General features: G+C 43.0%; 1 protein-coding gene across 5 annotated transcripts in view; it reads left to right on the top strand.

Moving 5' to 3' along the window:
- SYNE2 (spectrin repeat containing nuclear envelope protein 2) overlaps nt 1-21449 on the top strand; it is a 553640-nt gene that overhangs the window by 353924 nt on the left and 178267 nt on the right. For all 5 annotated transcript variants that reach the window (XM_073570820.1, XM_073570828.1, XM_073570812.1 and 2 more), the window contains 9 exons: nt 9-209; nt 2830-2997; nt 3149-3280; nt 11576-11772; nt 12373-12505; nt 15499-15681; nt 16920-17066; nt 17415-17591; nt 18110-18265. In XM_073570820.1, the coding sequence (XP_073426921.1) occupies nt 9-209; nt 2830-2997; nt 3149-3280; nt 11576-11772; nt 12373-12505; nt 15499-15681; nt 16920-17066; nt 17415-17591; nt 18110-18265 (1494 nt within the window). The remainder of the gene's footprint in view (nt 1-8; nt 210-2829; nt 2998-3148; nt 3281-11575; nt 11773-12372; nt 12506-15498; nt 15682-16919; nt 17067-17414; nt 17592-18109; nt 18266-21449) is intronic.

Raw genomic sequence — 21449 nt, 5'->3', positions numbered from 1 at the left:
TATTTTAGGACGTCTTGGATGACACATGGCACATTTTTCGGGCAAACCAGGATAAATATAGCAGTGCAGTTATTAATCGGTCACAAGTGGACGCGCTGCTGTGTGCATTATCGGAGCTGCTGTCTTTGGGAAAAGAGAAGATGGCAAAAAGTCAAGAATACAACAGCCGAAGTATCGAAAGCCTAAACGCTCATGTAGCGCATCACAGGGTACGTATCTAGAAGCTCTCAATGTGGGCTAAAAGCGTCTCTAAAAATACGTCATTTATTACAAGGTTTTGTGCCTAGTCGCTTAGTAAAGCCGCGTCATTTCCCTGTGCGTTTCCTGTGATAATGCCACTAAATAAAGGCAATTATCTGTGCAATCTGACAATATCTGTGCAACTTTAGCGAGTTGCCTCTGCAATTACATCATTTTAGCTGCCTTGATTTGCAAACCAAGTTTTTGTTTTGTTTTTTACATTTTAGAGGCTTTTTAGCAACGTTCTTTGGTCTTTCAGCCTATTCTACATAAGAACACTTGCACTTGTCTCCTCCTCCAAGGTGGAATGATTTTTTATTTAAATCCTGTTTAAATACTTGCTACAGCGCCCCCTACATTTTTTTTATTCCTTTTGGGGATTCACCTAATGTTCTGGTGAGAAAAAGACATGACTTCCTGAATTTTTTTCTAATCTTGGCTGAGCATGCATATGAAGGATTGGGCATGTGGACTCGAGCATGCACAACCCTTCTTTACCATGACATTGGAACATAGTCAAAGCACCGTCTTTCATACTGGATTCACTGACATCGGTAGGTTCTGCGGACATTTTTTTTCTTAGCTATGGCCAATATATATCAAAGGCCATTATTTAAGATCGATCAACCTTCAGCTGGGTGGGCCTTACATCCTTCCAACATAAACCCATAGGTGTTTCCACTTTTTAACCCCCAGGTTTAAAAGAAACTTCCCCTTAATCTGTTACAGCCACGATATTAAGTAATAACTGGGATAAGAGAAAAATTGGTGATTGCTGGTAGTCTGACCACTGAGACCCCAAAAGATACGGAAATCAGGGTTCTGGACACAGGAGTTGGGCGCCACAGACCCCCGTCTTAAATGGAGTGGAGGGGCGCATGCTCTGTCCTCCCAACTCCATTAATTGTGTATGGGGCTGATGAAAATAGCTGAGCTCTGTAGTCCAATTTTTCCAACGTCCCATAGACTATGAATGAAACAGAGCTTGAGCATGTACATTGCCGCAGCATACAAGACAGTGCTCTGCAGAGCCCAGCACCTGGGTCCAGTACCCCCTTCTTAGGATCGCTGGGACCCTCCAGGGATCAGCAAGTTATCCCTTATCCAATGAGTAGGGCATAACTTATTATTTTGGGAATAACCCTGCAAATTAGAATTTTTACTAAAAATGGAAAAACAAACCAAAGTTAAATGAATTTTGGGTTAAGAATAACAGCCCTTCAGCATCACAATGAGCGAGACACTTCCGATAGTGACTAATTAGTAATTAGTTAATCGTCTTAGACAGTTTTACCAGTTTACTGTCCTCATTCACCGCTCCTGATCTTTTTCCTAATCTCTCAAACTTCTCAAGTCCGTGTTCCTTGGATTACAGTTATTTTCACTGTGCGGTGTGGGCAGATTTATACATAACCACAGCTTAGTTGCTATTTTTACTGTTCCTTTGATTGTGTAATAATGGTGACATCAATAGAACTACTGAAAATACCCACATCAGGAATGACCAAACCCTGTGTGTCACAGTGCAGGATCTGCCTTCTATGGCTTTTTTTGTGCATCATTATTCCATTTTGTAGATGTTGCATCCACGCTGGGAATCCCAGGAAAACCCCTTTAGATCAGTCATTAGATTATTGTACCCAAGATAAGAGCAGCATATCATGGGGGACAGATCTGATCTCCTCTTGCCATGTATTTAGTGCTGTGTGGCTCTCGGACTCTTAGTTTATGAGTCCAACATGTTCTGTATGCCTTTGCTCTTTAGGGCAATTTATATTTTTTTTACTTTCCATCTTTCATCCCACAACTGAAAAATGTTTTATTTTTGTAACAGTGCAGACATATGCGTTTTTTGCAGGAAATGTTGTATTTTCTGCTAATAGTATTTTAGGGTACATGCAGTATATACTATCTGGTCACAAGTTGTCACCATAAGAATGCCAATGCTTGCAACCATATTGCCAGGACTTGGGTATCAACTGGGTTTCTCTGCACAGTGATTAGACTTGATTGCTATGCTGAATAGGTTAATGATACCCACTGATCCCCCAGAATTCCCTGTGTTAATAGAGTGGTGGTGACCATGTGCGACCACCAAGAGAAGTGGTCATACTTGCTCACTACCAATATTTAACACAAAGGCCTTCTCATGATCTTGTGGGTCTCAGCGGTCAGACTATCCTTTTTCATTGGCAAAGGTGCAGGTAGCAGTTACTTAGCTCTGTCCTTAAAGTGGTGGTCGCATGCACAGAACAGATGATAGATGTATGACTTTATTGGTTCCATTCCTGGGACGTCTACCAATCACAAGAACGGGCTCCTGAAGTCTCCTCTGTGATTGGAACGGTAATGAGCATGTGCAACCATCAATTATTCCAGTCTATGGGAGAGGTGGTCGCACGTGCTCAGTACTGCTTCTGTGACTAGTGTTAAATACTTAATTTCAGGCATGTTAGGTGTCAACCCCATTATGTCTTTTCATTGGAGTTATGTTGGAAGGGTTTTTGCTGTGGAAGTCGCATCTTGGATGCTCTTTTGGAAGACCCATTTCTCAATGGACTAATAAATCTTATCTCTTTCTTAAACCAGAAGTTCTTCAATCATCTGGAAGGTCAAGTTCTATTACTACAATCCCTCTCATCACAGAAAACAAATCCTGACCTTGACAAGGAGCATATAGAGATGGTAACACAAGACGTGGAGACCCTGAGACAACAGTCAGATGACCATTGTATTAATATGATGGTTATACTGAAGGTAATATTACTCACATCGTATTGTTCATGGTAATCAATAATCTACGTTTCCTCTGTTATAATCTCTAGATCATTCCCAGTTTGTATATAGTTGTGAAGGGGAGCGCCACCCTGTTGACCTCTGACTTCTGCTTTGTTCTTCACTCCAACAGAACTGGAAAGACTTTGACTCTAGATATGGTTGTCTCAGTAAGAAATACGAAGCTCTAGAAACCATGATCCCAACAAGCAGTTTGGTGGAGGAGTCTGTAGAAAGGGTCACGGAACGGCTAAAACAGTACCAGGTAAATTTCAGCCATCTGACAGCTGGTAGATGTTCATGTAGATCTAAAGATTTAAGTAAGTAAGTAAGATTTAATGAGGTCTAGAACTACTGGACTGTCATTGTAGTTACTTAATGTCACTTAAAGTACTTTATCAAAATCTAATTTGCGAAACTGAGGCCTGCTGTGAAGAGCGCATTCTCCTTCAGCTAACATTTGCTCATATATGTTGATAGCTAAGGAGATAAATATTGGCACTATTTATGAAATGCCTTTAAAGGACTTGTTCTAAGTGGGATAACACCTTTCATTTTTTCCCAAGACATGTAGAAATACAATAAATTGGTCCTCCACTCAGGATCCCATCTTTCGTGTTACCCTAGGCATGTAGTGTTTCAATAAGTTGGTCCTCCAATCAGAACTACACCTTTCCAATCAGCGTCTGGTGGCTCCTACTCCACCGCTGAGAAGAAGCAATTCTCCAGTGTATTAAACATGTTTTTCTTTCAGGAGAACAGGAGTTAATCGGCCATGTTGGAAATTCCTGCATTCAGCTGTGCTCAGATAGCTACTCCCTTCCCCTATGTAATCTGGGCTCGATTACCAAGTCCTTGTCTGAGTTAGCCATTGCTGCAAGACATAGGAGTGGGAGAAGCTGGTGTTGTGAAGGAGAGCTGGAGGAATTTATTAGTGACTGTTGCTTGGTTTGTACGCTTGGAAATTCCTTATCCTTTCCTGTTTTGCCCCCCCTACACACCCTGGTGAATACCTCTGTGATATGTGAGTGTATATTTTGTGTGTGTCGAGCTTTGAGTTAACCGTTGTCTTTGTTACCCTGTCTGTCGGGTTGGTGTACTGCGGTGCACAGTAGCGCCCCCTCTTCCCTGAGTGGCAGACGGGGACAGATGAAGAGCTAATCTAGGAGTTAGGGCAAGGGCGGAGGCCCCGGCATCTTCACCATCTGAAGTATCCCAGGGAACAGGGCAAGCTAAGGCGCCCCTGACTGTTAGGTCCAGGAAAGGTGCCCCTGGTGCCAGATCACTCGCCAGTCGAATTGTGACATTAACTCAGACCGTAATCAATATTTCTGATCCATGATGGATCCTATCTCAGCTGTGACAGGACAGTTGCAGCAGGTCATTCTGGAGGTGGTGGATTTGCACATGGTGGTTTCAAAGCACCCTGTTACATTTGGTGTGGGGATCTCACCCTCCAGGCAAACCATTGTAAAGCCCAAGGTGGTGTTGCCTGACAGGTTCTCTGGGGGCGTGACAAGTTTGTTATGTTCCATGAGGCTTGTAAACTTTACTTCAGGTTGCATTCGGTATCCTCAGATACAGAGGAGCAACGGGTGGGGATTGTAATCTCGCTCCTTCAGGGGGACCCACAAGTATGGGCATTTTCTTTCCCATCTGACTCAGTCACTCCAGATGGTAGAAGGATTTTTTCAGGCTCTGCGTCTTGTGTATGATGACCCTGATCGCGTCTCCCTGGCTAAGTCTTCTCTACACCAACTTCAGCAAGGACACTGTCTGGCGGAGGAATATTGCTCTGAGTTCCAGAGGTGGGCCACAGACACTAGGTCGAATGATCTGGCCCTCCATAGTCAGTTCTGTGAGGGCCGCTCTGTGAGAGTAAGAGATGCTTTAGCACTCTAGGAGACTGCTGACTCTCTTGAGGCAGCCATGTCTCTGGCAATCTGGGTTGATCGCCGCCTTCACCAGAGACATAGGGAGTCACCTCTGGGGCGGGAGGTTCAGGGTTGAGAGTTGTCAGTACTGAGCCAGCTGTGGAACCCATGCAGGTGGGTGTGGCATCTCAATCTAACAAATTGTCTGTAGTCTGGTGTAAGAGGGGCTGTGTGCTTCTGTTGTGGCAAAGAGGGTCATTTTGTGAGCACATGTCCTACCCGATATGTATTTAAACAACCACCAGAAAACGTTGGCAACCCAGGTGTACTTATTACCTTGATGGGTAACACACATTTTTTCGATCCAGCTACTTTACACGTGGGTGAAAATAAGGTGGACGTTTCCGCCTTCCTGGACAGTATGGCGGGGTTTAATTTGATCGACGCTAGGTTTGTCTGGGACCAAGGTCTCGTCCCACATACATTGTCCAGACCAATTGCTATTGACTCTGCCCCCGCTAAAGGAGGGGCACTTCACGCAGGTGGTCCGTAACTTGCGGCTACAGGTAGGGGCCATACGCTCTGAGATGTTAAACTGCTACGTGCTTGAGGGCCTGCCCTCACCTGTGGTACAGGGACTTCCTTGGCTCGCTCTGCACAATCCAGTAATTGATTGGCAGACACAGGAAGTGGTTAAGTGGAGTACATGCTGTCAAGGACACTGCTTGGGTACCCAGTTGGCTGGGGTGGATACCCAGTCCGTGCCCAATTACCTGTCTGACTTCGCGGATGTGTTTTCTGAGCTGGGGAGCCAAGAACTCCCCCCCCATCATCCCTATGATTGTACCAATTATGATTAATCTGGTTCCCGGTGTCAAGCTGCCCAAGAGCAGACTCTATAATATCTCAGGTTCAGAGAGGCAGGCCATGAAGGATGGAAAGTCTGACTAAAGGTCATATCAGGCCATCCTCATTGCTGCGTGGTTCTTTTTTGTCAAGAAAAAAGATGGGGGGTTATGTCCTTGCCTGAATTTCCGGGAACTCAATGCGATCACTGTCTGTCACCCTTATCCGCTTCCCCTGATCCCTGACCTCTTTAATCAAATTGTTGGGGCAAAATGGTTCTCTAAGATGGACTTCAGGGGGGCGTGCAACCTCATCCACATTAAAGAGGGGGATGAGTGGAAGACTGCGTTCAATATGCCAGAAGGACACAGAATCTGTTGATGCCTTTTGGGTTGACGAACGTGCCCGCCATATTTCAGGACTTTATTAGTGACATCTTTAGTCACCTGGTAGACAGGTTTGTTGTGATCTACTTGGGCGATATTCTTATTTATTCACCTGACCTTGAGTCACACCAGGGACATGTCAGGCAGGTCCTACATATACTACGTGACAATAAATTGTATGTCAAACCCGAGAAGTGTATGTTCTCGGTTGAAGAGATCCCTTTCCTTGGATATGTATCGTCTGCCACCGGTTTTCACATAGATCCAGCGAAAGTCCGGATGGTATTGGAGTGGGATTGTCCTAAGGATTTGAAGGCGTTACAAAGATTCTTGGGTTTCGCCAACTACTGCTGTAAATTCATAAAAAACTTTTTGGTAGTAGCCAAACCGCTCACAGATATGACCAAGCAGGGGAAGGACTTCTCCAAGTGGTCCAGTCCTGCCAGGGAGACGTTTGACATATTGAAAAGGTGTTTTGCTTCTGCACCGATTCTTATTCAGCCTGACGTCTCTCAGCCTTTCATTGTAAAGATTGATGTGTCCGAGGTGGGAGTTGCGGCTGTATTGTCGCAGAGTGCGTCTCCTGGTAAATAGCAACCATGTGCTTACTTTTCTAAGAAACTGTCGTCAGCTGAGAGAAATTTAGGATATTGGTAATAGGGAACTCTTAGCTATCAAATGGGCATTTAGGAGTGGCATAATTTTTTGGAGGGAGCGGTTCACCAAGTGATGGTTATCACAGATCATAAAAATCTGGTAAACTTGGAGTCGGTGAAATATCTTACACCACGATAGGCTAGATGGGCATTATTCTTTACCAGGTTTAACTTTTTTGTTACTTTTAGGCCAGGGAGCAAAAATGTTAAGGCAGATGCCATGTCTCATTGGTGCAAACCGGTACCTATTCTACAAAAAGGGGTAGTGATGGCGTCTATATGCTTCAATCTTGAAAGAGATGTTGCTGACGCTTAGGGGGGGTGCACCTGCTACCTGTCCACTTGGTAAACTGTTTGTTCCAGTCAATCTCCGTCTGAGGGTCCTCGGTGAACATCATGATACCGTATTGGCTGGCCATCCTGGGAATAAGGCCACCGCGGATCTACTTACTCGGCGTTTTTGATGGCCAGGTTCTCATTAGAATGTTTGGAAGTATGTGGTTGTTTGCAATATCTGTGCACGTTCTAAAACCTCTCATATTCGTCCGTCAGGGACTCTCCAATCGTTGGAGATTCCCAGCAGACCTTGGACTCATTTGTCATTCTATTTTATTACGGACCTACCAGTGTCTGTAGGGAACACTGTAATCCTGGTGGTGGTGGACACGTTCAGTAAAATGTCTTATTTTATTGCTTAACCAGCTTTGCCTAATGCCAAATCTCTGGTGCAAATTTTCGTCAGGGAAATAATTAAACTGCATGGGATTCCTACCAATATTGTCTCTGATCGGGGGTTGCAGTTTATCTCCAAATTCTGGAGGATGTTTTGCACCCGTCTGGGGATCCATTTGTCTTTTTCTTCTGCTTTTCACCTGCAGACTAACGGGCAGACTGAGAGCGGGTTAATCAGAATTTAGAGACATATCTTAGCTGTTTCGTGTCTGAGAATCAGGAGAACGTGGGTTACCTTCTTACCGTTGGCTGAATTCGCTGTAAATAATCGTTGTCAGGAATCAATCGGTGAGTCCCCATTTTTGGGGCATATGGGTTCAGTCCGCAGTTTAGTTAGTTCAGTGGTAATCGCTCTTCCAGAGTACCGGAGGAAGAACGTTTTTCATCTTCCATTTCTACCATATGGCAGTGGGTGACTAATAATTTGCGAAAGATGGGTTCCAAGTATACGAGTGTGGCTGATCGGAGACGTTTGGTGGGTCCGGACCTGTGTGTTGGTGACTTGGTATGGCTGTCCTCAAGGAACATTTAACTGAAGGTCCTATCTTGGAAACTGGGTCCCAGGTTTATCAGTCCTTATAAGATCTTAGCCGTTGTCAATCCGGTAGCATTCCGCCTTGCTCTGCCACCTACCTTTAGAATCCATAAGGTTTTTCACTGTTCGCTTCTCAAGAAGTACATGGCATCTGCAGTACCTTCGCCTCTACTACCTTTTCCTGTCATTATCAATGGTAATCTGGAGTTCCAGATGGTTAACGTCTTAGACTCTCGTCTTGTTCATCAGTCGCTTCAATACATGGTACATTAGAAGGGGTACAATCCTGAGGAGAGGATGTGGTTACCAGCTTCTGACGTCCATGCAGCCAGACTAGTTCGGGCCTTTCATGTTGCACACCCGGATAAACCTGGCCCTGAGGTTTCAGAGGTCCCTCGTAGAAGAGTGGGTACTGGTACTGGGTTACCGAAATGGAGCGGAGCCAGAAGACTGCAGCGTCTGGTGGCTCCTACTCCGCCGCTGAGAAGAAGCACTTCTCCAGTGTATTAAACGTGTTTGTTTCTTTCAGCAGAACAGGGGTTAATCGGCCATTTTGGAAATTCCTGCATTCAGCTGTGCTCGATTAACTACTCCCTTCCCCTATAAAATCAAGTCCTTGTCTGAGTTAGCCATTGCTGCAAGACATATGAGTGGGAGAAATTGGTTTTGTGGAAGAGTGCTGGAGGAATTTATTAGCAACTGTTGCTTGGTTTGTACGCTTGGAAATTCCTTATCCTTTCCTGTTTTGCTTTCTCCCCCCTCCTCCCTTTACACACCCTGGTAAATACCTCTGTTATATGTGAGTGTATATTTTGTGTGTGTGGAGTTTTCAGCTAACCGTTGTCTTTGTTACCCTGTCTGTCGGGTTGGTGTACTGCGGTGCACAGTAGCGCCCCCTTTTCCCTGAGTGGGGGAAGGGGACAGACGAAGGGCTAATGTTATGATTGAGCCACCGTAGGAGGCAAAAATAGAAATGCTAGCTAAGTCCAGAAAACCAGAGAAGTTGTCAGCTATCGGATTGCAGACCCCTGAACCTATCAACACAACTAGCAGTAGCCGTGGGGGGCTCCTACGATGCCCTAGGCCCCTCGATCACAGCCAGAGGACTACATAGCCTAAAGACAGAAAGGGAAATCTAAACTGCCCCAGAGCAGACCCCAAAGCAAAAGGCAGCCCCACACATATAATGACGGTGAAGCAAGAAGAAAGAACAAAACACAGACAGAAAGATAGACTGAGCAAAGATGGGGCCCAAGCTAGCTTAGATAGGAAAGGACAGGAAGGCTGCTGTCTGCAATCCGTGAAAAACCCTATGAAAATAAGAGCCAACAAACTGACAGTAAAAAGGCCCTGAAGACGCTAGGCTTCAAAAAAGGCTATGTCAGTACTCAGGAATATTCTGAAGACAGAGCAACAGGCAAAAGGAGATTCAGCTCACCCCAGCAGGGAATGGCAGAATCCAGAAAAGCAAGGAAAAACAAAACACTAATGCAAAAAGGCAAAGCAGAAATCTTAGCTTTAGATGAGCAGGAATCAGACTGGTTTCCTAGAAGTCCACAGAGAAATCACCCGCAGGCCAGAAGGGCGTCGGCAGCCTTATATCCAGTCATTAACTCCACTCAGCCAGTCATCATCATCAGCCCCAGGTGTTTGACAATCAGGCTCACTACCTTTCTTCACCAGAAGAGGGAGTTCCTCGGGCCTCAGTAGTGAAGGGGAAAATGAACTCACAACAGCTAATCTATGAGTTAAGGCAAGGGCGGTGGCCCCGGCGTATTCACCATCTGAAGTATCCCAGGGAACAGGGTGAGCTAGGGCACCCCCTAGTGTTAGGGCCAGGAAAAGTGCCCCTGGTCCCAGGTCACTCGCCAGTTGAATCGTAACATTACCCTAGGGCACATATAGGCATCTAATAAGTGGATCCTCCATTCAGGACTACACCTTTCATGTTACCCTAGGGCATATAGGCATCTAATAAGTGGATCCTACATTCAGGACTGCAGCTTTCATGTTACATTAGGGCATGTAGGAATCCAATAAATGGGTCCTCCATTCAGGACTACACCTTTCCTTTTTTACTATTTGCATTTAAATTTCCAATAAGTGGGTTCTCCTTTTAGGACCTCACTTTTCATTTTTCCTTATTGAGCCATATAGATATCCAATAAGTGGTTCTTCATTCAGGACCTCACCTTTCATGTTATCCTAGGGCATGAAGACTTCTAATAAGTAAATCCTGCATTCAGAACCTCACATTTAAATTTTCCCTCCGGACTGTAGGCATCCGATAAATGAGTCTTCCCTTCAGAACCCCTTTCTAAGAGCCAGAATAAAGTACTACTGCAAAGAGCAGATCCTACATTGGTTGACTCAGTGCAACCATGGACTACATGGTCTCTAATTCATTTGCAGGCTACTTTGTCATACTACAGTATCAGTATATCTTAAACAGATTATTTGGTCAAAAAATCTCCCTTCTCTCCAATACACAAGAATGCTGGACTTAGCCATGTGTTCTCGGTTTGTGTCTTCACTATGGGGAGAGTAGAGTAAGTCTTTTTCCAGACTGGCAGCCATTTATCTAGTTAAAGAACCAAAATTATTGGAAGTTTGAATTCAAATTGCCCCATTCTCATCTTGCCCAGCACCCTCCAACTGTCGAGGGAGACTGGGGAGGCACCAAACGCATCAATTAGTTGACATATGCTGCCAAAATTGGCAGGCTTTGCCTTATTTAATCTGTGTATTTGGGTAATTTTTGCATTGCACAACAGCTAATAGAAAAAGTAGCATCGATCAGTTGATCACCAGATAGGACAACACTCTTAATATATACCGTAGTTTTGCACAGGATTGTGGAGTCAGAGTCATGGAGTTAGAGTCTTTGTCAATGTTGATGGAATGGGAGTTGGAGTCAGTATAAAATGGACCGATTCCTAAAATATATAATAAATTGGGTACAGTAGTACAATACAGGATGTGCTGTAAATGTTTCCATAATAATTTGGGAAAGTTATGAAATATCCTATATCTGTTCTGTTCCTGATCTAAGGATCTCGGCTTTTATTTGAGATGAATCTGTGCTGCACTTTATGCACATGCTCAGTAGTAAGGCAGTGTCGTGGAGTTGGAGTCTGAGTCATAAGTCAGTGAAATTGAGGAGTCGGAATTGGTGGCTGGCTTACCGATTCCACAGCCCTGGTTCTTCAGACCTTAAACTAACTAAAAATACAATATAAATGTTAATGGAAAGAGTTGAGCAAAGAGATGGACAGGACCACTGACTACGTTGGTAGTCCATGGTTGCTGGACCACATCCCTGCTACCCTCCTCCTACCAGCCAGGAACTCCAGCACATCTTCTGATTAGTAGACCTGGTGCGACAACTCACACATGGCTCATGCAACAATGACGACGTGCCAGTCTACTAATCAGAACAGGCTTTTGTCTGGCAACCATGAAGTATGGATATGGCCGGTGGACCAAGATCCTGTAAATCTTTTTGCTTATCTCTTTGTGTTATCGTTCCAGAAAATCCAGAAGCATATTGATGAGAATGAATGTGGACTGAGCCAGGCACTTATAGCTGGTAAGAAGTTACAAAGCGTGGTGGCTTGCCCAGGACTGAAGGGTCAGATTAACCAGATGGAACACCAGTGGTCCCAGCTATCAAAGAAAGTCAATCATGAACTGCACCGACTGGAGTCTCTCATTAGCCATCTGACCAGGTTGGAATCACTAAGATCCTGTAAGGTGTTTTATACCTTATGTCAATTTTTTGTTTCATAATCTTTAATAACATAAAATCAGTTTATATTCCTTACGGAAAATACAAATTTAGTGCAAACATTTCTCTTAGAAAATCAAATATTTATCTATAGTTTTCCTGCTACTAAATAGAGAAAAACTATTTGAAGGGGAAGTAAAACAGCATGAAAATATTCTTTTACCTGTACTAATATTAACCATTCGTCGTATGCTCCGGAGGTATTTTAATGGACACTTTTGACCATTGAAAATTAGGTTGAGTCTAGTTTTATGGCTTAAAAAGTACATAACATTTCTCTGGATTTTAATGAACGGAACAGTGGATTCATGAATGGCGGTGATGCAAACAATTGAGTACTAAGAACTTGCCGACAAAGAGATGACTACGCTATGAGTGAGAGTCATCCAACCTCCGCATCCTCTTTTAGCTTTCCAATAGATACATAATAGCACATAATAGATCAGAGGGTGTACGCCAGGACATGGCAATTTTATGTACTTGTTTTTACACAGAGATTGTGTTTTGTTAATTTTTTTTTTGGTCTCGTTTTCTCCCTCAGTTACAACAAGGACTCATTTGAATTATCGTCCTGGTTGGAGTCTGCCCGGCAGAAGCTGAGCAGTAGCAGGATGCAGTCACTGGATGCTTCTCAGAAGTTGGACACCATCAAAAATAACTTGAACAACTTTTTTGTAAGGCAACCAATAAGGCATAACAATTCAATTTTGTTGTTAGCGAGGGTTTACTCTATCTTGTTAGATCATTGGGAGTCCGACCTTGTATGGAGTGGACCGCAAGCATGACATGTTAGGCCATCAATCCATTCCATAAATCTTCTCCTTACTGTATTTATGCATTGGTGAAGGAATGAGGGTCCTCCGTTTTAGCTTTATGGGTAGAGCAGATATGTCATTGGAAACCTCTTCAAATGGGTTGAAAAATTTAGAAAACTCTTATTTCATATGTCCTATTCTGGTTAAATAGATGGGATATCCCTGTTCAGTACAGTCCTCATCTCTTTGCCGAAGTGAAGAGCTTCAAGGGACTTCTCTCGCTGTGGAGTGGTGTGCCCTGCTTTACACATACAGTACAACCCATTGATATGGAGTAGCAATGTGTTATTCTTCGTTTCACCTCTGGGAGTGCTGTAGGGAAATTGAATACTATCTATCTGGTTTTCCTACAAGAGTTAAAGCAGGGCGAAACTTTATCAACATATGTTTAAGTGACCTTTCTAAAAAGTGGGAATTGTCTGAAGACGATAACGTCTATAATTCTAAGAAACGATTTTTGTAACTTTAAGTAATCTAGCATTCATTCCATCATATGATCCTTTTAAAAAACAGCATTAGTAGGAGGACTCTGACACAGCCCCCTTTTTGAATTACCGGTATACTGGTTTTATGTAAGAACAAACTGGATTTATTGCAGGTTATTAAAGGGTTATTCCCACGTTCTTAAATGGTTAAATTGCAAAGTGCTTGTAAAAACAAGCAATTTACTTCCTATTAAAAATCCTTTCTATTCTCAAGAACAGAGAGATTTCAAATTCTGTTATTTGTTCATTTCCTAGATTACTAACCACCTCTGTGTATCATTGGTGGCCGGTCTTATAGACAAGGAGCACAGTGCTTGCATGCCAGTTTACTATAGATCTTGCAAGCGCTTCTCTGAAGCTGGCCAGATTCAGTGCCGCGGTTCTCCTCCTATTCTGCAGAGTCGAAACTTCCTCTCCTAGCAGCAATGTAGAGCTGGAGCTTGGAGCAGCATCTTAGTCTTTCCACTAGTCTGAGTTGACAATCATTCAGGAGCACACAACCCTCCTTGTCTGGCAAGCAAGAAGCTGGAAGGCAGGGGAGCATTGTGCTCCTGAATGTCAGTATTCAGGTTACTCCTTAGGAGACCATGGTTCATGTTATATTCTCCATACAGTGATTGTATAAAAATATTGGTAACCTTGAAAACGTCACACCTCCAGTTCCTGGACCATTAAAGAAGTTTAAGATATTTCATCAATTTTGTCCCTCCTCCAGTGCTAGTGCAGGTGACACAACAATTTTTGGATAAAATAAGGTCCAAACTTTTTTTGGCTTGTTGCTAGATGCAGAAACTTTCTCACACTGCATTGTGTGCAGACTGTGATCATGGCAAAGATAGAGTACATTGCTTCAGCCTTGGATTCCCAGTGCGCCCATCCCATGCCCCTTTACACTTTCCTCACAGCTCCTCTTCTGGAGAGATTAGCTTTGGAGAGGTGACCTGTCATGGTGCAAGTGGACATGTAGTTCACCTTTGAACACGCAGCTTCTGGTGTACTTATTCTCAAGGCTTCTTGGTCTACTGTCTGAAGTCGAGCAATGCAGCGGTTAAATCTCCAGTGGTTTCCAGGAAAAAAGGATTTTCATTTTATGCTCACTCAGCGCTCAGAACATCCAGTACAAATATTACAGCCGCAGCGCACGCCAGATATGAACAAACTGATATTTCTGTTGGGTCTTTCCTGACATGATTTACTAAATCTGTTCATATCCTAAACCAAACTCTTACATTCTAAAATGTTCCCACAACCAAAAACACTCGACGCTACAGAAAACTGAATAATAATACAAGAATAGCTGAAATAATTCAATTTTCTGCAGGAGATAGAGCACAAAGTTTCCAAAATTGGACCCAACCACTACCACATGTTAATGGGATAATAGTCTCACTATAAAATATTTTGAAAGGTTTGGATGTCATAGAGATGCTGTTAGTATCGGAAGTGATGGAAAGTGTGTACAGCTACAAAGTCAGTCAGTGTGCTAGAAAATTAATGGAAGAAACAGTGTAAGAGATATTGGAAATTTTGATTAAAGTCCCTATAGAGGTGGAATTAATTGGTCACTGCCTGACAAAAGTTCAACATCATCAGTTCCTAAAATGTTGTTGACTTCTTGTCATTAATGTCTCCTCTTAATTGGTCAAAACTGCAAAGTGCTTGAAAAAAACAACCAACTTTGCAATTGACCCTTCACTAAAAATCCTCACCATTTTCAAGAATGGAGGAAATTTTAATTCATTATATCTAATCGACAAGGTTACCAGCCACTTTTGTAGTGACCGGTTTCCTAGGCAAGGAGGACGTGCCTGTAAGTTTTTTGCTATTTAGCTTACAAGTGCTGGCCTGAAACTAGATGGATCTACCAACTTCAATGTCCATGCACTTCTCCCACGCTGCCCACACTGTCATTCATCAGGAGCTTACCACTTCCCGGCAAGCAGGGGAGCGGTGTGCTCCTGAAGATAGAGATCCTGAGACTACCGCTTTAAACACTCATATTCAATTCAGCCAGTGACCACCACATGTCTCCACTCATTTCCTCACATTATGACATTGCCTCACGTCATGCAGAAATCCTCCTACCCAACATATTAGGAAGGTCACTGCCTCCACAAGATCAACATGCTAATCCCACTCTGCTATGAAAATTTGCTTTATATGAGTTGCAAGAGAGTGTTCATCCCTATGAGACATTAACCCACAAAGCCCTGACCTTACAGATATATTCACAAGTAGGTCATTGCATCCTTCAAATTCAATACACTCTTCCTCCACTGCTAAGATATTTCAAATGTAGGCATTTACACATGAGTCTGCATTCGGAGTGTTTATGTTTTTTTTCTCTCTATTTTATTGTATTTGCAGGAATTTACGAATGACATTGATCAGAAATCTTCTTTAAAAACTTCAGTAGTTAACGCTGGTAACCAGCTTCTCCGGCTGAAGGAATCTGATACGTCAGTCTTAAAACTGAGTTTAGCTAAGTTTGAAGAAAGTTGGATAGATCTTATAGGAGCATTGCCTGCTACTCAAGACAAGATGCAGCAAGTAAGGAGATGTTATTAACTTATGGTCCATCCAGGTGGACTGTTTTCATAGTTTGTGTCTGAGGATTGTTCTTGGGTAAATTGCCTAAATTTTTTTAATAAGTGCTTAATCCTTCAGATATTTTGACATCTAATGTGTAACTTAAAGACTACCTAAGTTAGGAATTTTGGTAATATAATTAATTAATTTGTTTCACTCTCCAAAAGACTATGCTGCAGTGCTGTCTTAGTGCCCATTGCATGATCCTTTAGAAGCTGCTTCCAACTGCTCCTCAGCACAGATCTATACATGATATTAAAACAGGGCTGTGTATGCAAATTCCTCTGTCTGATGGCAGTGGAGAGCAGAGAGGCTCAGACAGGGAAATCCTGTACTCTAATTGTATATGTATAGTGTACAGGTCTTTGCTGAACAGCAGTTGAAAGCAGTTTCTAAAGGAGCTTGAAATGGGCAGTGACACAACATATTTTTGAGATAAGGAAGTAAAATAAGGCAATGAAGTTTGTGACAAGAAAGAAATCATAACATTGCAAAGCCCGGAAGGCAATGAAATATAAAAAAAAGTTTTAATTACTCTTTAAAGCTTCGGGGCCCTAATGCAAATTTTTTACTGTCATGTGCCATTTGTGGTACAGAGGCATCCTTGATGGAACCTACTCAGTTGCATTGTCATTTCTGTACTCCTCCGTTGCTATTTCTCTGCTGCCAATTTTGGATGTCATAGGAATCCATGATCCTCCCAAGTATGATAAATACACATAACCACCTTAAATCCTCTCTTTTAATTGCTATTGTCTTGATTTTTCCTGATCAAACCCAAGAACTGGTCCACAAAGTGGGCTCAATTTGTGCAAAAGACTCTAGCAACATTTTTATAGGTTTCCATACATTGGGGAGGTGGGGGGGGGCATTTCTAGGGTAGAGCTTAAATGTCTGGTAATGGGTAATGGTTGGTACTGTAAGTATGCCCTCAATTTAACCATGTCAGCAATCTGGAAACTTGAAGACATCCGTCATAATTTGACACATGTTTGACATGCCCGCAACATCTCTGAGGAATTGTTCTAATTCTCAAATATCAAGGATGGAAACTCCTTACAATGGAGTGGGGTGGCATGGCATGCAAATGTGGGTGAGGACCGAATTGTGTGATGTATAATAATCTAATAATGCACGCCACACTGCACCACTTCATTGTGTGTAATTTTGAACTATAAGGTTTTAAAATGGTCTTTCAGCAACTTGTGGAGAAACTTCCATCCCTCGATGCAATCAGGGAATTAATGGACTGGATGACCGAGGACAACGAGATAAGACAACTTACTTCTTTAGAGGATATCCCATCAACTGCGGCCGACATACGAAACCGTCTTCAGAGATATAAGGTATGTCCATCAACGATGTACCTACTATAACGCTACCACTGAGCCATATGGGAAATGGTGGAAACAGGCCTAGCACTGAGCTGCTTATCCTGTGGCCTATCATAGTGTTTCCACTAGAGGGAGCTCACCAGAGAAATAGTGTCTGTACACATCAGTATACAGTAAGCTCCCCCTAGTGGCGGCTCTGGGAAGACCAAATTATTTCATTTGATGCTATGACTTTGTAAAGGGAAGTGGCAAACTAGGAGTGAAAAAAAAGTGTAAAATAGTGTTTCAACTACCATAAACATATATTTTGAATGTATGATGTAAGCAAGCCTTTATTGTAAAGGATTTTCCTTTTGGCAGGGTTTGCGAAGAGAAATGAGCCATAAGCAGTGTATTGTTGATTATGTCAACCAGTCATTACTCCAGCTCAGTGTGGGCGACGTGGAAAGCAGACGCTATGAGCGGATAGAGCTTGCTGAACTCCTGGGGTCTTTGAATTTACAATGGAACCAAATGCTTGGAAATATCAATGCCAAGGTAACAATGTCTACCATTAAGGTGTAATGTCACACATTAAGGACACACCTTAGGGGTGTGTGAGCTGTGCGTGAAGCAAGAATCTAATTCAGTAACAGTGCCCCCACTGGGGAAATAAAGAATTACAAAGTTCCTACTGGAACTGTGCAATGGACAGACGTGAGCGACGAATGCTGTTTGTAACACCACTGGTTAATAAATCCTGAACTTCTTTAAAAATATAATTTCAAAACTAGACAACTCCATATAGGAGATATCCACGCTAATACCTGCAATTATTGAATGAGCCGCATTGATTTTCTTCTTTCTAAAGTCTGTCTCTTTTTAGAAAGTCCACTTTAAAAAAAACACGCATAGTCGCATTCTGTTTTTATGCTTTTTTCTCCATTACATAGAAGGGTAGGATACAATGGACAGGTCCTTAGTGTCACTCAGCTCTAATAGCCGTTCCAGGTTGCAAGTATTTGTGTTTCTGTACTGGAGACGTGGTGAGGACTGGAGCACTTTTCTCTTTTCAGATTCAACACTTGGAGCAGGCTCTTGAGAACATATCAGACCAAGAAAGTAGGAGGCAGACAGTAAGCAATTGGTTTGATGCCCAACAGAAAAGACTGGAAAAATTGCAGAGACCATTGAGTATAACAGCTGCCGAGAGCGTGTTGGCAGAGTGCATGGTAAGTACTGATAACCCCATCTTGAATGTCTGATGCAGCTCCTGCCGAAATCTTCTTTCTCTCCTCACGTATTATTTGTGTATTTTTGGTGTTGCTTAAAGTGAAACCTCCTCTTCATGAGTGGGATCTGATCTTAGTCTGGCAGCGTTGCTGCCGCCGTGTATTTTTTACTCTTAAACTCTGTGGCATTTCAGAGAACTCTTACTTTGAAAACCACTGAGGACTGTATGTCTTGAATGACAAGTCCGAGGCCGTTCTCCGGCGGTTTTTCCCACACCCATTCCCTAAACTAAGAGGTATGTCCATATATACACCCAGAGGGAAAGATCTGGGAGTCATCAGGATCGGGTGCAGGCTGAAGCCATTGGGGACCGGCCTTGTTCTGGTCATCCGAAACACATAGTCTTCGTCCAAGTTTTCAAAGTTCGTTTTCTCTGAAATGCCGAAGAGTTTCAAGAATAAAACCTACCTATCTTCAATAACACTGCCAGACTCTGATTCCTGCTGCCCATGGTCCAAGCAACATAAATTTCATGGCAGGTTTCGTTGATAATTCTCCTAAAAAAATGGGCCGTATTGGAAACAGAATTTTTGCTGTACCTTTCATAGAATGTTAGAGTTGGAAGGGACCTCAATGGTCATCATACCCAACCCCCTGATCAAAGCAGGATTCACTAAACTGTCTCAGACAGATGTCTGTCCAGCCTCTATTTGAAGACTTCCATTGAAGGAGAACTCTCCACCTCTGGTGGCATCTTGTTCCACTCATAGATCACCCTCCCAGTCAAAAAGTTTTATTCTAATATTTAATCTTTATCTTTAATATTTTTACCACAACATGCATTGCCCTGGTCTGCAGGTTGTAAATGTGCAGTGTGGACGTTTATGATGCAAAAGTTACTGCAGATTTTACTCTGTGCATTGCAAAGAGTGAAATGTATGGAGAATCTGCACCTTTTACCTTTTCCATACCCATAGCACAGTTACTCATCCTTACTGGGCCTGGAAAAATTTCCAGTAAGAGGGTTGCGTCACTTTGGTGAAATATTATCAGACACTGAGCACCTTCTCATCCTATGCTCCGACTCTTGTAGCAGCAAGTGTTAGGAAAAAATATGACATGCTGGATGTAATCATGAACAAGATGTAAAGTTGAAAGTGTCAGTCGGTGACTTGTGTACATAGAGCAGCCTTGTATCGGATCATTCCTATAAACGGAGCTCTTCTTAATACTGAGAACATAGAATTGCTATTAATGCGCATATTATTATTTATTATTAATATTTATTTATATAGCGCCATTGGTTCCATGGTGCTGTACATGAGAAGGGGTTACATACAAATTACAGATATCACTTACAGCAAACAAACTAACAATCACAGACTGATATAGAGGAGAGAGAGGACCCAGCCCTTTCGGGCTTACATTCTACAGGATGGTGGGGAAGGAGACAGTAGGTTGGGGGGTTGCAGCAGCTCCAGTGATGGTGAGGCGGTAGCTCCAGTAGTGGTGAGGAGGCAGCAGGGTCATTGCAGGCTGTAGGCTTTCCTGAAGAGATGGGTTTTCAGGTTCTGTCTGAAGGATCCGAGTGTGGTTGATACAGAAGTATAGATTTACCATAGGCGAACCGATACTTTACCATGACGGAAAGAGCCTGTTAAGCAAATGCATGTCTATGGCGGGTTATCCACCTGGATGAATCGGTCTCCACTTGATGCTACATTTTTTCACAACAATGTGCATCTCAGAAAACACTGGTTCAATCATGCAACAGTTTGGTGAATAGCGTCACTGACTTACCATTATGCCATGGTGTGTCGGATGCATTAATACTGTTGACCAGACGGTGTTTAGCCGGAATGCAGCAGAGTAAATACCTTCTCCTAGCATTGCCTAAAATACCCTGGACTTATCAATAGTTACATCTGTCCTGCTACTCAGCGGTCAGTTCTACTATCTTGCAGCTAGGCGTACAGGGTTTGAACTAAACCAAATACGTAACATCTGCTTGGAGTTTTTATAGTCTCATGAGTTGTGAGCCAAAGCCAGAAGTAGATTCAGATCGTCTCCTTCCTGCTGACTTCATGTTTTCTTTGACTCAAAGAATGACAGAAAAAATACTGACAAAAAAATGAGACGTGTGATTTTAGTCTTTATGTGGGCTGTCTTGTGAAAGGAAGTTATCACTTATCCAGATGATAGGCGATAACATCTAGATCGGTGGAGGTCTTAGAGCCCCGTCAAACACAGCGATATCGCCAGCGAGATTGCTGATTTTGTGACGCATCAGCGATCTCTCCAGCGACTCGCTGTGTGTGACCGGGATCAGCGACCGGCCCCCACTGCCGGGTATCGCTGATAGTACATGATCGTCCTGGGTCATTTTTTGATCGTTGGTCTCCCGCTGGCCAACATGCATCGCTGCGTGTGGCAGCAAGAGACCAGTGATCAGCGACAATGGACGCTGGTTTCCAACGTAAACATCGGGTAACCAAGAGACGCGCGGCTCTTGGATACCCGCTTTTTACCCTAGATACTAGCGCACGCTGGTATCTAGGTTAAGCAGCGGGTATCCAAGAGCCGCGCGGCTCTTAGATACCTGCTGTTTACATTGGAAACCAGCTTGCTCGTTGGTCCTGATCGCCGGAGGGGCTGACTATATGACAGCTCACCAGATCCCATCCATGTCGGATCATTGGTGGGATTGCTGGGACATCGTTATGTGTAACGGGGCCTTTACTGTTGGGACCCCTAAGTGATCACTAGAATGTGGTACTTTTTTCACCCTGGGAATGGAGCAGCAGTGCAAAACCCAAACAAACAATCTGTTTCACTGGGGCAATCCCTATAAAGTCACAGTAGCATTTGTCTTTATAATTGTTTTGTGTTCTGTAGTGATGATGTCACCATACAGGTTATTCTTATTCCTAGACAGTGTTCTATAGTAATGATGTCACCATACAGGTTATTGTTATTCCTAGGCAGTGTTCTGTAGTGATAATGTGACCATACAGGTTATTGTTATTCCTAGACAGTGTTCTATATAGTGATGATGTCACCATACAGGTTATTCTTATTCCTAGACAGTGTTCTATAGTGATGATGTCACCATACAGGTTATTCTTATTCCTAGTCTGTGTTCTATAGTGAGGATGTCACCATACAGGTTATTCTTATTCCTAG

This window comes from Dendrobates tinctorius, unplaced genomic scaffold (genome assembly GCF_039654945.1).
Source record: "Dendrobates tinctorius isolate UK_male_01 unplaced genomic scaffold, ASM3965494v1 ptg000006l, whole genome shotgun sequence".
Taxonomy (NCBI): Eukaryota; Metazoa; Chordata; class Amphibia; order Anura; family Dendrobatidae; genus Dendrobates; species Dendrobates tinctorius.
Note: the sequence above shows the minus strand (reverse complement) of the source record. Positions and strands in the feature narration are given on the sequence as shown.